The sequence below is a fragment of the Gobius niger genome (genome assembly GCF_951799975.1).
Source record: "Gobius niger genome assembly, chromosome: 21".
Lineage (NCBI taxonomy): Eukaryota > Metazoa > Chordata > Actinopteri > Gobiiformes > Gobiidae > Gobius > Gobius niger.
In genome coordinates, this window is record NC_136872.1 from 18,998,066 (window position 1) to 19,013,223 (window position 15,158).

At 43.0% G+C, this 15,158-nt stretch overlaps 1 protein-coding gene across 3 annotated transcripts in view; it reads right to left on the reverse strand.

The window, feature by feature from the left end:
* Positions 1–15,158, reverse strand: part of htr2cl1 (5-hydroxytryptamine (serotonin) receptor 2C, G protein-coupled-like 1) — a 204,442-nt gene that overhangs the window by 32,621 nt on the left and 156,663 nt on the right. For all 3 annotated transcript variants that reach the window (XM_079579932.1, XM_079579931.1, XM_079579930.1), the window contains one exon: positions 5,367–6,379. In XM_079579932.1, the coding sequence (XP_079436058.1) occupies positions 5,367–5,781 (415 nt within the window). In that variant the 5' untranslated portion in view covers positions 5,782–6,379. The remainder of the gene's footprint in view (positions 1–5,366; positions 6,380–15,158) is intronic.

Below are 15,158 nucleotides of genomic sequence, written 5' to 3' on the forward strand. Positions count from 1 at the left end.
TTATGATTTTTTAACTTATTAATTGTCTTGGAGAGCAAATACTACGCTGAAAGGAAAGGCGAAGGGAGAGAGGGATACTGTGCATCCAATTATACAATGGAAATATTTTTTTTCACTCAAACTTGGCTGTAAATACTGTTTAAAGTGACGTTAGCCCGCAGTTAGCTTTGCCCGTTAGCATGTTAGCTACTTCTTCGTGATTACATTAGTGTGTATTGCTTTCTCCGCACCGGTGGCAGTCAAGTTGCAAACATGGTTTTCTGGCCAGAGACACCAGGGGGAGATGAAAGACCCTCCACTCATCCCATAAACACTTGCTTTAAGAGGTTAATATGCGCTGCCCACGGAAATAAAAAGGTATTTTTGTTTTCCACTGTATTAAACGTTGGGCATGACTGTTGTGAGTTCAAAGGCCTTTGAGCTGTAATAAGATTAATATGGCAAGTTAGACTCATATAAGAAATGGGTTTAACATCCATGGATTAGAGGTTTCATTCATTAAGAGTGAATCATCCCCAGAGTTACGCGCGGATCTCTGCCCACCACCTGGAAATACGACATCTATACAAGCCGTGAACATCCGCCTTCTTTCCACATGTGAAAAAAAAATAACACCCCTCACATATCACTGAACACGCACCGGCCGCACTCCTCCGCGCCGCTAATGTCTCGCCTCGTCACCGTAATTGCGGCCGTCGATGCATTCGCTTGTCGCCTCCGAATGCAATAATCACACGTGCTCCATCATCCCCAGCCGTCGGCGTCCCATACATCCACAAATCCCTTTCTAAATCAGGCAGATATAGGAATGATTTACCGCCGGGACGGGGCTAATGCTCGTTGTTACGGTGATGCTTGGAATCTGTCGGTGAGATGTCTAGTGCGGACAGGGATTCAATGCGGCGCCGGCTTATCAGAGATTTAACCTTTGCAAACATGAAGCTTCAGCGTAATTACCAATGGTTTGTAACTGGATTATTATCTCAAAACTGAAGATTAGGGGGATTGTGTCCATTAAGGCGTACAGCTAGAAAAGTTCCTATCCATTTTATCAGATTCTACAAGCTTCACAAGTGGCAGTATAAAGGTTATTTGAAATGTTCTTAGCGACATAAAAGTACTTCACACAGAAATGCCAAATGTGTGGCTGACGTTTTCAGACTTTATTACTTTGACATTTCTGGACTAGGACTTTTAATCCAGTTCAGTTCAAGTGTAGAGGAGGAGAACGTACTGGAATTTAACATACATATACATGCCTTTCAGTCATGTTGATATGGCGTCCTTTTTGAATTCAGAAATAGAATTATGCAGCACTACAACATAAGATTAGATAAGAGATAGCCTTTATATAACAACATGTAACAATATCTCTACTCAGGATATAAATGAAAGACAACTGATTGACAGTGGCATTTTTATGTACTCTTAATCATTGCTCAAGAAGATTAGAGCAAAAACATGGCCCCAGAGACGCACGTTTATCTGAAGAAACCAGTGTTTAAGATGTTGCTCAAGATGTTAGCATGCTACCGGTTAGCATTTAGCTTCAACAGCATGTGACAGAGGTCAGAGCTGAGCTGTTACTGTAGTATTTCCTCAGTGTTCATAGACATGAGCCACACATGTGTTTTTTGTGTTGAAGCGACAGTTGGTTGATGACAGTTGCTAGCCGGTAGCATGCTAACGTCTTGAGCAGCTTGAACACTGACTCAGACTGAGACTCTGTTGACAAGACAAACTGTGAAAATCCCAAAGAAAGGTTTTCTGCTTCCTCTTTGATGTGTTCATTTAGTCTGAGGAGTGAAGCAGATCTTTAGTAAATCCTGCTGTAGCTCGACAGACAGAGCTGCTACCTCTTTGCCACATTTGCTGGTTAGATCACATAAACGTGAGTCTCTGGGGCCCTGTTTTTACTATTATCGTCATGAGCAATGATTACGAGTTCAAAAAAATGCCACTGTCAATCAGTTTTCTTTCATTGAGATACTGTTACATGTTGTAGTACTGCATAATTCTACTTTGGTATTCAAAATGGCCACCGGAACTATGCGTGATGTCATTGGAAACGTATAAATTAAAAAACAAGATTGCAATTCACTTTAAAATATTGAAGGCTTACACGCTCACTCTCAGTCACATTCATGCCAGTTTACAAAACAAAAGGAGACAATGTGTGTGAGAGTCTTGCCCAAGGACACAACTGCAGTGTGCATGTGGTGGCGTCTGATAAGTAGAAAAACAGCTAGCCCCGTCAAAGCTAATTCTCCTTCCACTCGCTCACATTCTCTTCATTTATACCCGTTAAAGCCTACAGGGTCTGTCCTCAAAACTATGAGCCTGAGGCGGTCTTCTGTGCTGTTTCTTTCGCTTGCAGAAAAGCGTTGACAGAAGCGGGTCAACTCCATCAATGTATTGTTTGTGTTATGTAACACTTAACATCCCTTTGTAAGTTTAGAGTGAAATATTCCAGCCGGACTCTAGTCTGTTCCTCGTCTATAAAAACTACAGTCGCCTTATCGTCCCAACGCACTGAAACGCTCTGTATCAAAACAAACCTGGCGGCTTCTGCAGTGCATCACCAATTGAGTGATGCACTTCACGTAGAGGTCAAGACAGTGGAAAGAGATTCCAGATGTTCCTGCATTCAAAAAGAACACACTTGCCAGGCGGGAAATGTTCATTACTGCTTTTGTGGTCACAGTCTCCCGACCACCACCAGTTGTACAGGTCCTCAAAGTGTTTAATCGCAGGCTCTTTAATGTGGCCCTTTGAAGAACATACATTTCTGAGTATGTCAGAAGTAAGTATATATAGTATATATAAATAGCCAGAATGCTCACTCCGGCCACTAGGAAAAAAAAAGGAAAAAATTCCGCACGTGTTCAGCAGAGGGCACTGACATAATGAGAGATCAGGATATAAACAGCATATTATAGCCATGTGATAAATGGTCAGTCTGCCCCAGCTCAGCTGTGACTACAATAGTAACTTACTGCCACAGAGTGTGGCAGAGTAAATTAATAATGACTACGTACTGTAGCTTTCTGAGAAATAATAATTGTAAGCCATTGTTATTTGTTAGGCCACAGTCCTTTACAATATATGGGGGCTGAATTTTGGCCCGCGACCCAAACGAGTGATCCAGAGCAGTAAGATACAAGTAAAGGTGTGGTTACAGGGTTAAAACCTGCTAAATGGGCCCAGTTGAAAGTTTTTCCTCTAGTCTCTGGCCCTCCATGCCGTGTACACTTCATTAAGCGACTCTCAATGAATAAACAAAGTTTAAAGTGTCTTGCCAAAACACACAGCAGAAATATGCAGAAATACTAACTCCAGGATGTATATAAACATCTCACAGAGTAATCAGTAGACCCAGCTTTCTGTGAGTCCTTATTGATGTTTATTTTCGAAAACAACCTTTAAGAGTGAGGTTCTTCAAACATACTTTCTACTGTAAAAGTCATCTATTTTATCCCTAAACATCTGCTTATCATTGCTACTTAAATACAACCCATTTAAGACGTGTTTGCGCTCATCTCCGGGAAATGGTTTGACTGTGACATTTACAGGTGCCACACAGTGCGTCCCTGTCTCTGTAAATACCGGTAATAGGCTCTCGACTCGCCTTCGAGATGAAAAATGTTTACACGCCGCACATATAATCTGCTGTCATCCTATTAGGCTTATGCGGGGCCCTAAGGCAGAGGCAGACAGGCTACAGGGAGCGGGACAGTGTGGAGAGCGGTGCTAATTATTATGTCGGGCGTCAGTGAATCACGAATACGAGTGCACAACGTCTTGATCGGCCATTTCCGTAACTGCAATGAACACAGAATGAAGATGCAATAAATGTGACAAAAGTGGCTTTGATGAAAAGTTACGATGACGCCTGAACTAATGAAAATCTCTGGGCCTTTTCCACATATATGAAATGTAAAAGGTTTACCATGCAGCACACAGCTTCACTAGGGTGACCTGACGTCCCTGTTTACTTGGGAAAGCCCCATTTTTGAGCACTTTGTCCCATGTCCCACTGGATTTCTCCCAAAACCATTGATTTGTCATAGTTTTAAACAAGCACTGTTCCAGATGTCCCAGTTTTTCAAAAGTACTAAAATTACTTATTGCTAAACACTTTGGCTCCACCCACAAACTCCCATTGTGATCCAGTTTTCGATACATGGTCACCTTAAGCTTCAATCTACTCTGACATAAATCGTTCAATACAAACTCAGTTTCACAGCAGAGCTGCATAGTTGCATAGTTTATGCAACTAAAGCTCTAACCCACAGCCTGAAGTAAAGCTGCCTTAGGAGAAACACTGCAGTGGAAGTACAGTACATTAGACGCTATCCTCTCGTTTTTCTTACTGCAGAGTATGTCTTATTCTGATACAATATTTGTTTTTATCTGAAGTCTGTTCTTTACTATTTAAATAGTGTCCCCTGTCCCACACCCCCTTGGTCCCCCAAGGAGGGATGGTGCCTGTTTCAGATCGAACGAAGGAACCCCGCTGAGCTGAGGAACCAGGGACTGCAAAAGAAGAACTGAAGCCTCAACAAGGACTGGATATTCTGCGATCTTGGCCCGTCTGCTGAGGGACTCCCATCTAGTCTATAGCCTATCCATCCATGGGAGCGGATCTCTCCTTCTGTGGTTCTCCCTAAGGGTTCTCTTTTCTGCCCCTCGGTGTTTGAGTTTTTCCTCAGCATATTGGAGAGTGTAAGGACCGGGGACCCCCACGCGGCCCGTTACCACCTGCTGCTGATGCCTTTTTGACTTTATGTTTGCCTGGATACATATTTTGTATGAAGTTTACATTGTCTTATTTACTGTTCTGTTTTATTGCCTTGATGTTCGGTGCAGCCCCATGAGGCAACTCCTGTTGTGATTTTGGGCTATACAAAACCATTGATTGATTGATTGACTATTCAGAGGTACCAAGCCAAAAACAAGAAGAAAGAAGCCGTTAAAAGACGAGCTATGGTGGTAAGACAATGATTGCAATTCATGAAAATCACCTCATATTTCTTAAACCTTTTTTGCCATAACAAGAACGACAGTATCACTGAAAGAGCAGAAGTTCGAGTCTGGACTTTTGAAGAATAGGGAAGTTTTCTGATTGTAATTGGACTTCAGTTGCACCTGCGCTTGTCCCTGAAAACTCCTGACACGCATCGACATCAGCCGAGAGAGGCAATCACTGAAGAAACAGACTGTGACGGCTCGATGTGGTTGGAAATGTCTTCGGAGCGTGTTACCTTTTTGTACCTTAACTATTCTCCAATCTTCCACGACGATTGCATACATTCATGTCACGTCATGGAAATGAAAATCGAGTTATAAATTGGGAAGACACTCACCGTAAAGGATGTTGATGAGGGAGATGGGCATGACGAGGATCCCCACCAGCATGTCCGCCACCGCCAGCGACCTCAGGAAGAAGTTCGTCGCGTTCTGAAGCTTCTTCTCCAGAGACACCGCCAGGATCACCAGGATGTTCCCCCCGATCGTCAGCGCGATGATGACCAGTATGAGCAGGGCGGGCCAGTTTTTGTCCTTCATGGCGCTGCTCGTCACCGCCTCGTGGGTGAAGTTGTCCAAGTCGGCCCCGAAAGCCGCCACCGATATCTCCGGACTCACCCACCCCGGCCGGGTCTGGTTCAGGTCCAGGGTGGTGTTGGCGGGCCAGACGATCCTTCCGCCCATCTCCAGGGAGGACGTGGTGGTGCCGAACCCGCCCAGGAGGGCTCTCGCCGGGCCTCGCATTCTGTACATGTGCCCGTGCCTCTGGAGCTAAAGACACTCGGGAATCTCCGGGTTCCCAGGGTTATATGAGGAATAGATGGATGTCGAAAGCATTTAGCAACATTTACTTGACCGATTTTTTAAGCGTAAAGGAAATTATAAGCGATATAGAGCGACAACGGTGCTTGTGCTTGCTTGGTTGCTTGGCCTTCATAGCATTTCAAACAAAGAATGCTAGGCTAAAACTGCTGCGAGGTGTAGCTGCAATCTTGTTGACTTTTATTACTCTCCCAGTGAAGTATTGCTAGCTAAATTCCGCCGCACACTGTCCCAGACGGTTTAAGTGGCCTATTTCTTCCAAGAGAGGCATTCTTATGGGCTTGTTGTGGGCTGTGTTGCTGATCTGGAAGTCACAGCCCCCTCCTGGTGGGATGGAGAGGTTGAGTGAGGTGCGTTTGGCGTCCGGAGACGGGATTAGTCACATCCATGGTGCTGCTGTCTGCTGCTATACCGTTGGCGAGCGCTGGCCGAGCAGAGCTGGGCAGTTTGACAAAAGACTTCTAATTGCTATGAGAGATGGGAGACTTCCGATGGCCGGGTTTTCTTTCTTCAAGGTTGTTTGTCGAGGCTGAAAGGGAGAAGACAAAAGCAGAGCATTTGTAATCGGATGTGATGCATAAATTAACAAAAAGTAACAGCAAAAAAATAGGTCATTGAGGTAATAAGCACAGACGAGCCGCATTTTGTAATAATAACAATAATAATGGCTTTCTCTTGTGTTGAGCTTTTCACTTCATTACGTTATAAATTGTAATTTTCCGCTTTGGCAATAATAGTAATTACTTTTATTGTTCAAAATGTGAATGTGCGGATGAAGAGACATTTTAAATTGTTATTAAATAATAATGATGTGGCATTCTAAAAGGGGGCTTAACAGAGCGTGATGAGAGTTCTAACCCGGGGGGAACTGTTGTTGTGTCTTTGGGCAAAGCACCTTCCCAATTAATCAGGGCAGCAGCAGTGGCGAAACATCATTTGTACCATCAAACTGAGACAGAGCAGAGGAGTCAATGTATCTTGCAATGAACCGTTGTGTTGCAACTTGGGCTGAGCGACATTGACAATAATGTATATCCTCAATGTTTATGGGGGACAGTCTCGCTAACGATGATGAAGCAATGTCCTTGCGAATCATCCGAAATATGTAAAAATGTGCTGGTAAACATATTGATTTACATTGCTTTGTCGCTCAAAACGATAATTGTCTTGACTCAAAAGACACTTTCCACATTTTCCCCTGTTGTTTGCCCATTTCACCCCAAAAATCTATTTCTTCTTTTTTTTCAATCTTTTCAATCAATCTTTTTTTGCATCTTCCAAATTTCCACACATTTTTTTTTTTTTTTTTTTGACAATTTCCCCCCTTGCATATCTTCCGAACATCAATTTTGATATTCTCTTGTAGACCAGTGGTTCCCAAAATGGGGCCCCCCAGAGCTTGTCTACAAATCAAGTGGGCTACATTTTTGAATTATTTGGACAAATACATCACTTTAAACCAGTATTTAGCTACAGTCAATGTTAGATGTTACTTTTTATGTTATTTTAGCATCCATCCATCCATCCATCCATCCATCCATCCATCCATCCATCCATCCATCCATCCATCCATCCATCCATCCATCCATCCTTCCATCCATCCATCTTCCATCCATCCATCCATCCATCCATCCATCCATCCATCCATCCATCCATCCATCCATCCATCCATCCATCCATCCATCCATCACACTTTTCAATTCTGGGTCAATCACATTGCACCAGCCACTATGGCTCCTCCTGCTGGTGGTGGGTCAATGGGAGGACGGCCTCACAATTGTCTCAACTGTCTCACGATGGTATAAACCCAGCTCACGTTCCCAGCTGAGTCAAAACCTAGAAAGTTACAAAAGACTCCAACTGTTTAGGTAATAAAATGTCCTCTGCAGACAACCTAATATCTTCTCTTGATGGAGTCTTGTTAAAAGCCTATAACCGAGACCTTTACAAACGTTCCGAAATGCATGAGAGTCCGGTAACCATTTAGCAGTTCATATTTCAGTCTATTCGCAAATGTTAATGCTGATGGACGTGTATAAAATATGCACAGTGAACCGAATCTTCATTTCATGGCAAAAATGATATAATCTAATCGGAATGCTTCTGATGAAAATGCATTTGAGACAACGACGTTCATGGCATACAGTGTAGTGGTCCCTCACTGTGCACGCATATGCTTTTGATTGTTGCAAACAGCGAGGAACACAGTGGAAAGCAAACAGACTCGTCCTTATGAATGCGTGGGCGAGCGCTTGAGCCCGAGTTGTGAATGGGAGATAAAAAGCCGGCACTTTCTCTGAACAGACCAGGGCCTCCAGCTGAGTTTGTTTAGTGGGCGGCAGATTTGTGATAATATCAAGACAACACTGGCAACAGCAAGCAGATACTGTTACACATTCTGTCGGAATGACTGGAAAGAAAAGAAACGGCAGGATGTCTTGTTTGGATTTGTTTTTTGTTATGGGACAACACTGTTTGATCAAAGTATTGCTTCGTATGGACATATATGGGGGCAGTTCCCCTGGACCAGCTGTTCGTAGCTCTGTGAAAAGAGAACAGCAGGAAACACTCGTCTGAGTCTGGAAGTGCTGCTCCCAGTACCAGATGTACCAGGGATCATTTGACTCATCCTTTAATGCTGCCGTCAGGAGCGGTATACTCGAGGATCCATCTCCAGGTCATGAGCAGGGCTTGGTCAGGAGAGGATGCAAACTCAACACATAGTTCATACGCAATCCAGGAATCAAACTCTGGATCCAGCCAGTGGCAAGACAAGTCACAGAAGGTCCTATCACAGAGTACAACTGGAGATGGGAACCACAGGTCTTTGTGATTGGGTCCAGATCCCATGGGCTAATCCATGTTTACAGTAGCCTGGAAAGCCACATTCTTTGACAAAGACGTGTAGTCTGGGATCAAGGGTGATTTCTTCAAATTCCCGATGGGCATGATTGGCAAGAGTATTAAATAATAATAATAATAATGCATTGGTTTTATATAGCGCTTTTCTGGACACTCAAAGACGCTTTACATTGCACTATTCATTCACTCCATACTTGGTGGTAGTAAGCTACTATTGTAGCCACAGCTGCCCTGGGGTAGACTGACAGAAGCGAGGCAACCAGTCTGCGCCATCGGCCCCTCTGACCACCACCAACCACTCACTCACTACATTCGCTATAGGCTTCCTGGTGTTCCCAAACAGTCTCCCATCCAAGTACCGACCAGGCCCTTCCTGCTTAGCTTCCAAGGTCTGACGGGATTGGGCATCGCAAAGGCGGTATGGCCACCAGTATTCAGTAACTTGTTTACCTTAATAAATCCATTCCGTAGTCCCTCTGGGGGTAATACAAGTGTTAATGGGATGATTCACCCCCCTGGTGTCTCTAGCCAGACAACTTCGCTGCCACCGGGTCGCAGTCACCAATACACACTAATGGAATCACGAAGAAGAAGCTAACAGGCTAACGGGCAAAGCTAACTGCGGGCTAGCGCCACTTAAACAGTATTTAGAGCCAAGTTTGAGTGAAAAAAATGATCTCCATTGTGTAATATCCCTCTCTCCCTTTGTCTTTTCTGTCGGTGTAGTATTTACTCTCACGGACAATTAATGAGTAAAAAAACGTAACATGCTACGACACCTGCAGTGGCGCTTATGGCCTGTAGGGGCATGAGTTACTTAGAACTGCTTTAACAAATCGGAGAGAAGTCGGATGTGACGCACGTGGCATGCGGCGTGTTCTGTAAACAAGGAAGTGAATAGTTTTACAATAGCATCGGCCAGAAGGAACAGCCTTTAAGCCAGTCTAACGGCTCATTTGAAAGCTAAGACCTGCGAAACTGATCTAAATGGATCTTTTTCCTTGTGTTGTTTCTATGTTATCCTCGTATTTTTGCCACTTTTTCATAGTATTTTGCCACTTTTTTTGTTGTGTTTTCATCTTTTTTTTCCTCTCATTTTTGTCAGGATTTAGACACTTTTTTCAAAACGCTTTTAGATTTGGGTAAAGCCAAAATGGAGGAAATGTGCTCGCTTAAAGGAACAGGCCACCGTTTTTACATACTGAGATATGTTCTTGCCTGGGCTTAGACGAGTTGATGCGTACCTGTCTGGTCTATGTGCGTGCCCTCAGTCACGCTAAAAGACCAAAGATGTTGCTAGCATTTGGCCTCTCCAAGTATATTCCTATAGCTCCACACGGGGTGAAGTTAGAAGCGACCAAGCATAGGAATCTATTGGGCTGATTCATGTGAGTGTTGTTTAAGTCCTTGTACCTGCGTTTTTAATGAGGACACGGTGCCGTTTGCTCCTGCCGCACTGGGATGTTATTGCGCCGGAAACAAACCCAGAACGGCCTTAAAAACGAAGGCAGGGAACGGTTTATTTTGACGGAGTTACTTTACGAGATACTAATTAAGCCGCGTTTGGGCACAAGGAGGACCTGAGCTGTCAAGGATCGGGAACAAAAGACTTGATGAGTGTGCAAAACGTGAATCGCGTAAAAAAGGATTTCAGAAACAGTAAACAATGCAAAGACGGTGCTGCTATTGAGCAACTCAAATGGGCCTAACCTCTTAACCCCCACCTGAACCAAGCATTTTCTCTAGTTTGACTTTAACCAAATCTAAAAGTGTTTAGAAAAAATGTATCAAAATAGCAATGTAAATGAGCAACAGAAAAGTGATGAAAAAGTGACGAAAAAGTGATGAAAAATTGACACTAAAGTAAAAAATGTGACAAAAATGGACAAAAAAGTGACGAAAAATTAACAAAAATATTCTGAAAAATTGACGAAAAAGTGATGAAAAATTGAAGAAAAATGTTTAAAAAAAGTATTATGAAAAATGTAAAAAAAAAAAAAAAAAAATTAATGAAAAAGTGATGAAAAAGTGATAAAAAAATATTATGAAACATTGACAAAAAATTTACAAAAAAGTGATGAAAAATTGAAGAAAAATGTAAAAAAAAAAGTTATGAAAAATGTAAAAAAAAAAAAAAAAAAAAAATGAAAAAGTGATGAAAAAGTGATAAAAAATATTATGAAACATTGACAAAAAATTTACAAAAAAGTGATGAAAACGTGATGAATATTGATTTAAAAAAAAGTGATGAAAAAGTGATGAAAAAGTGATGAAAAAGTGACAAAAATTGTCAAAAATATAATGAAAAATTTACAAAAAATTGACAAAAAAGTGACGAAAAAGTATAAATACATTATGAAAAAAAAAAAAAAAAGACTAAAAATGTAATTAAAAAAAGCAATAAAACTAAATAACAAGAGAGTGATGACAGCGTGGCAACAATGTGAGGAAAAAGACTTTTGTAGGTCTTCACTTTCAAATAAGGCGTTACTCTGTCCTATAGTGTGTGCAACCTTTTAGATTTGGGTAAAGCTGAACTGGAGAACAAGCACTTGGTTATGGCGGGGCTTAAGAGGTTAAAACAGTCGATATTCTTGCAACTGATTTGCGCCACATCCCCAGCAACTGCACTCTTGAAATAAACCAATGCTTTTACTCGCCCTCCTGCTATCAGACTCTACTGAGCCCCGTTTCTATCAGCTCGTATTGACCGCCTGTGTGTGCTTTGTCTCGTCCTGCTCTTCTTCGCCCAGTCAATAAACTAGTGGGATCCTGCTAACAAGCCACTGATAAGGCGTTTATATGCAAGCCGGGCCGCGCGGCAAATAGATTTAAATGTGAACAAAAGGTTCTGTAATTGCCTATGTCCGCGGCTGGAGCGCGTAATTCGTCACGCCGCCCTATCTCCCCCGCTCAGAGGCGGTGGGGGAAGCGGTCGGGGGCTTTCGGCGCGCAGCGGGGGGGGGTCATTTAGGAGGGGCCCCACGATACAGAAGTTTGCAGCTAAAGAAGACAGAGGCGAGGGAGAAGAGACGGGAGTTATATGGCGGAGATAAGATTTGAAAGAAGCATGGCTGCTCTGTGGGGGGTTGAGGAGTCCGAGCGGCTCCACCATGAGAGCGAGAAAAGTGAGACAAGAGATATATAGAGAGAGGGGGGTATTATCTTTTCAATTGTCACGCTGGAGATGATGAAAGAATACAGCAAGAAAGCCAATGAGAACTAATTGCCGTGTACAGTTTAGCTAAAGCGCTGTATTCAGACACGATTTTACTCTAAGGCAATGCTGTTCACACGAAACAGTGGGTCAGGAGTATTTAACTACTGGATGATGATTTTCATTCAAAATGTTCTTTCCAGAGCTTTTGATCATGTTACAAGGTCCAAAACAGACCTGGAGATGTGCTTCGAGCCGCTGGCGCATCTTTGAGTAATCGTTGGATCTTCACCAGTGGCTATTCTTATCACTGTCGCGGCGGCCCCCTACTCTTGATCGATGCACTCATCGTATAAACACTCGCCGTTGCTTTTGCAGCTGGCGAAAGGGGGTGGGAGGGGCTTATGGCGAGATTGTTAGAAAATCAGGAAGTGAAACAACTGGATGTTTTTCACAGATGATGACCAAATATGGGCGGCACGTTCTCCCACCTCTGTGCAGGTACTCCAGTTTCCCCTATCACTAAAAACAGCAGCTCAGAACTAACCCGACATCTGATCTATGCAATATCGTTGTACAATTGCACACAACGTTCTCTTCTATTCTCTCTTCTCTTCAAACACCTGCAAAAATCATGATTTTTCCTTCCCCTCTTTAACCTCTTAGTTCGGCTTTACCCAAATCTAAAAGCTTCTCGACTGGAGAGCAACGGTGTAATGCCTCATTTGAAAGCAAAGACCTACAATAGTGATTGTAACTTTTTTGTCACGTTGTCGTAGTGTTTTTTTTTTGTCACGTTTTTTAAGAGTTTGAGTTTAAGCATCTTCGTTTCTTTTTTTGTCATTTTTTTTGTTGGATTTTATTACTTTTTCATCACATTTTTGTGTCACTTTTTTGTCGTTTTCTGTGGCTTTTTCATAGCTTTTATTTTTTAATCACTTTTTCATCCTTGTTTTTGTTGCTATTTGAATGCTTTTATTAAGTGTTTAGATTTGGTTCTAAACACTTAGTTCCTGGAAGTTCCTCCCGGAACTTCCACCTTAACGTGGTGGAGGGGTTTGAGCACCCGAATTATCCTGGGAGCTCTGTTGTCGGGGGCTTCGTGCCACTGGTAGGGTCTCCCATGGCAAACAGGTCCTAGGTGAGGGGTCAAACAAAGAGCGGTTCAGAAGCCCCTTATGAGAGACCAACAGGCCTGGTTAGAACCATGAGGCCGTCCTTCTGTGGACCCACCACCTGCAGGAGGAGCCATAGGGGCTGGTGCAATGTGATTTGGGCAGCTCCAACGGTTGCCCCCACGACCCGGAGAAAGTATATCATTTCAGTGACATTTTTCCATTGATATTTTCATTCAGGTAACAGACAAAGTTGAAGCACAGGTATATACCACTGTTAGAGAATACAATTAAAGTGCTATTTATCATACTGGGCCATGCTAGAGTATAAACAGTCGTACAATCTCTGTCATAGCCTTGACCCACAGGGATAGTACGACTGTCTGGAGTGACCAAGGAATGAAGTGGGGACTTAATGTGTTTAAGGTGGGATTCAGTCAAAGTAATGCGTCTTGTTGCGACAGGAAGGGCATTCAGAGTATAAAAATAAAACAAAGAGAGGGAATAAGAGTAGAGAGACTGCATTTGAAGCAGAAATCCTGGAGTGTGCTGTGGGTTTAGACACCGGTCAAACCTCACACTCCTCCAGACAATCCCAGTCCAGCCCTTTCCCTTCCGTACAGGTCTGAGGGAGTCTGGCGAAGTCTCGCTGTTAAAAGATATTTATTGTGCAGTTGTGCGGATTGCCATGGCCCCCGCCTCTGCCTACTCCTCTGTTGTTTTTATGGACTAACGGCAGCGAACTCCACTGGGGGCCGTATCCGCCAGACATGCCCATAATAAAACTCAGTACAATCCCTTTAACCTCGCGTGAACCTGCATCCAAACTCAAATTAAATTCACTGCACAGCATTCCAGGTTATACGTTGCTATGGGCTTTTGCATATTTTCTTCTTCTCTCTTGGAAATGCAACAAGTGTGAGCTGATATGTTCGATTTAGTATAAAACAATGAAATCATAAACAATTCACATGGCGTCAGCTCAGTATTGTCAAGTGTCTATTCGCCTGACATCTGTTGCTTGTTGTACATTTGTAAATCCACTGCCTGCAGGCTGATGTTTGTACCTCCAGTATCTTGTTTATTCTCATCTTAGTTTATTTTATTGCATGCCCTGACAGCTTAATTATTGTGTTTTCTTTGTACTAGTTCACGGGCCCTATACCTGTTTGTTTTATTTGCTTGCAAACCATGAAAGAGGGAGTAAATTCAATTGTCAGCTGTCTCACTCTTTTTAACATCACACTTTGTAACAGGGATGGGTTTATGAGCACATTTCACAGCTTGCAGGGTCACTTTTCTGGGTCAGTTTGACAGAAATGCCGGAAAACGTGCCAGCAGGAAGTTCAAAAACATTGACGCAAATGCATAGATGCACAGTAGAGGGGGCTGCAGGCTAATCGAGCAGCGGAAAGAAAGTTTGGAGTGAGCGAGGAAGTGGAGGTTAGAGAAGAAAACAAAACAAAGCTAATCATGGGCTAAAAGCTCGATGGCCACAGCTAGAGGAACATGCTGCCAGGAGAGGCTTGTCAACGGTGCAGTTACGCCTCCGTGCCCAGGTCGTTGCCATGGCGATTGTTCAGAAGTGACGCCGAGGATGAAGATTTCAATAGATATAGTGATCTGGAGTGAGATGGAGAGTTTGAGTATGTTCTTTATGCTATAGTTATCTGAACTGTTTATGTGACGTTAATATACCAGACACCTGTTTAGTTTGTTGTTTATGCTTCATGTAGCTAACCCTCAAAGTCTTAGCATACCGTATGCCTATTCAGCTGCTTGTTTTTTTCTTCATTAGGTATTTTTTGGCTTGTGCCTCTTACTCCGGAGCGACTTAGGCTATATCCACTCGAAGCCAAACACTTATATTTTCAGAAACTTTCTTTGTAAGCACGAAGCCAGCTTAGTAAATGTGTGCGTCCACATGGGTCGACTCAGGTCTGTGAAAACGGTGCAATTCATCTTCCAGGCCTGTGTGAGGCGCTGTGACGCTAACACAGATAATAGAACAAGATGTAGAGGCGCATGTGCAGTAAACGGAGGAGGATTTATGATCTACAGAAGAACCGAGGAGGAGAGTTCATTTTTCAGACGTAACGGGACTAAAGCAGAAAAACCTGTTAGTGACTTTTACTGTCAGTCCAAAAACACAGACTGAGTCATGCTTTTCTACT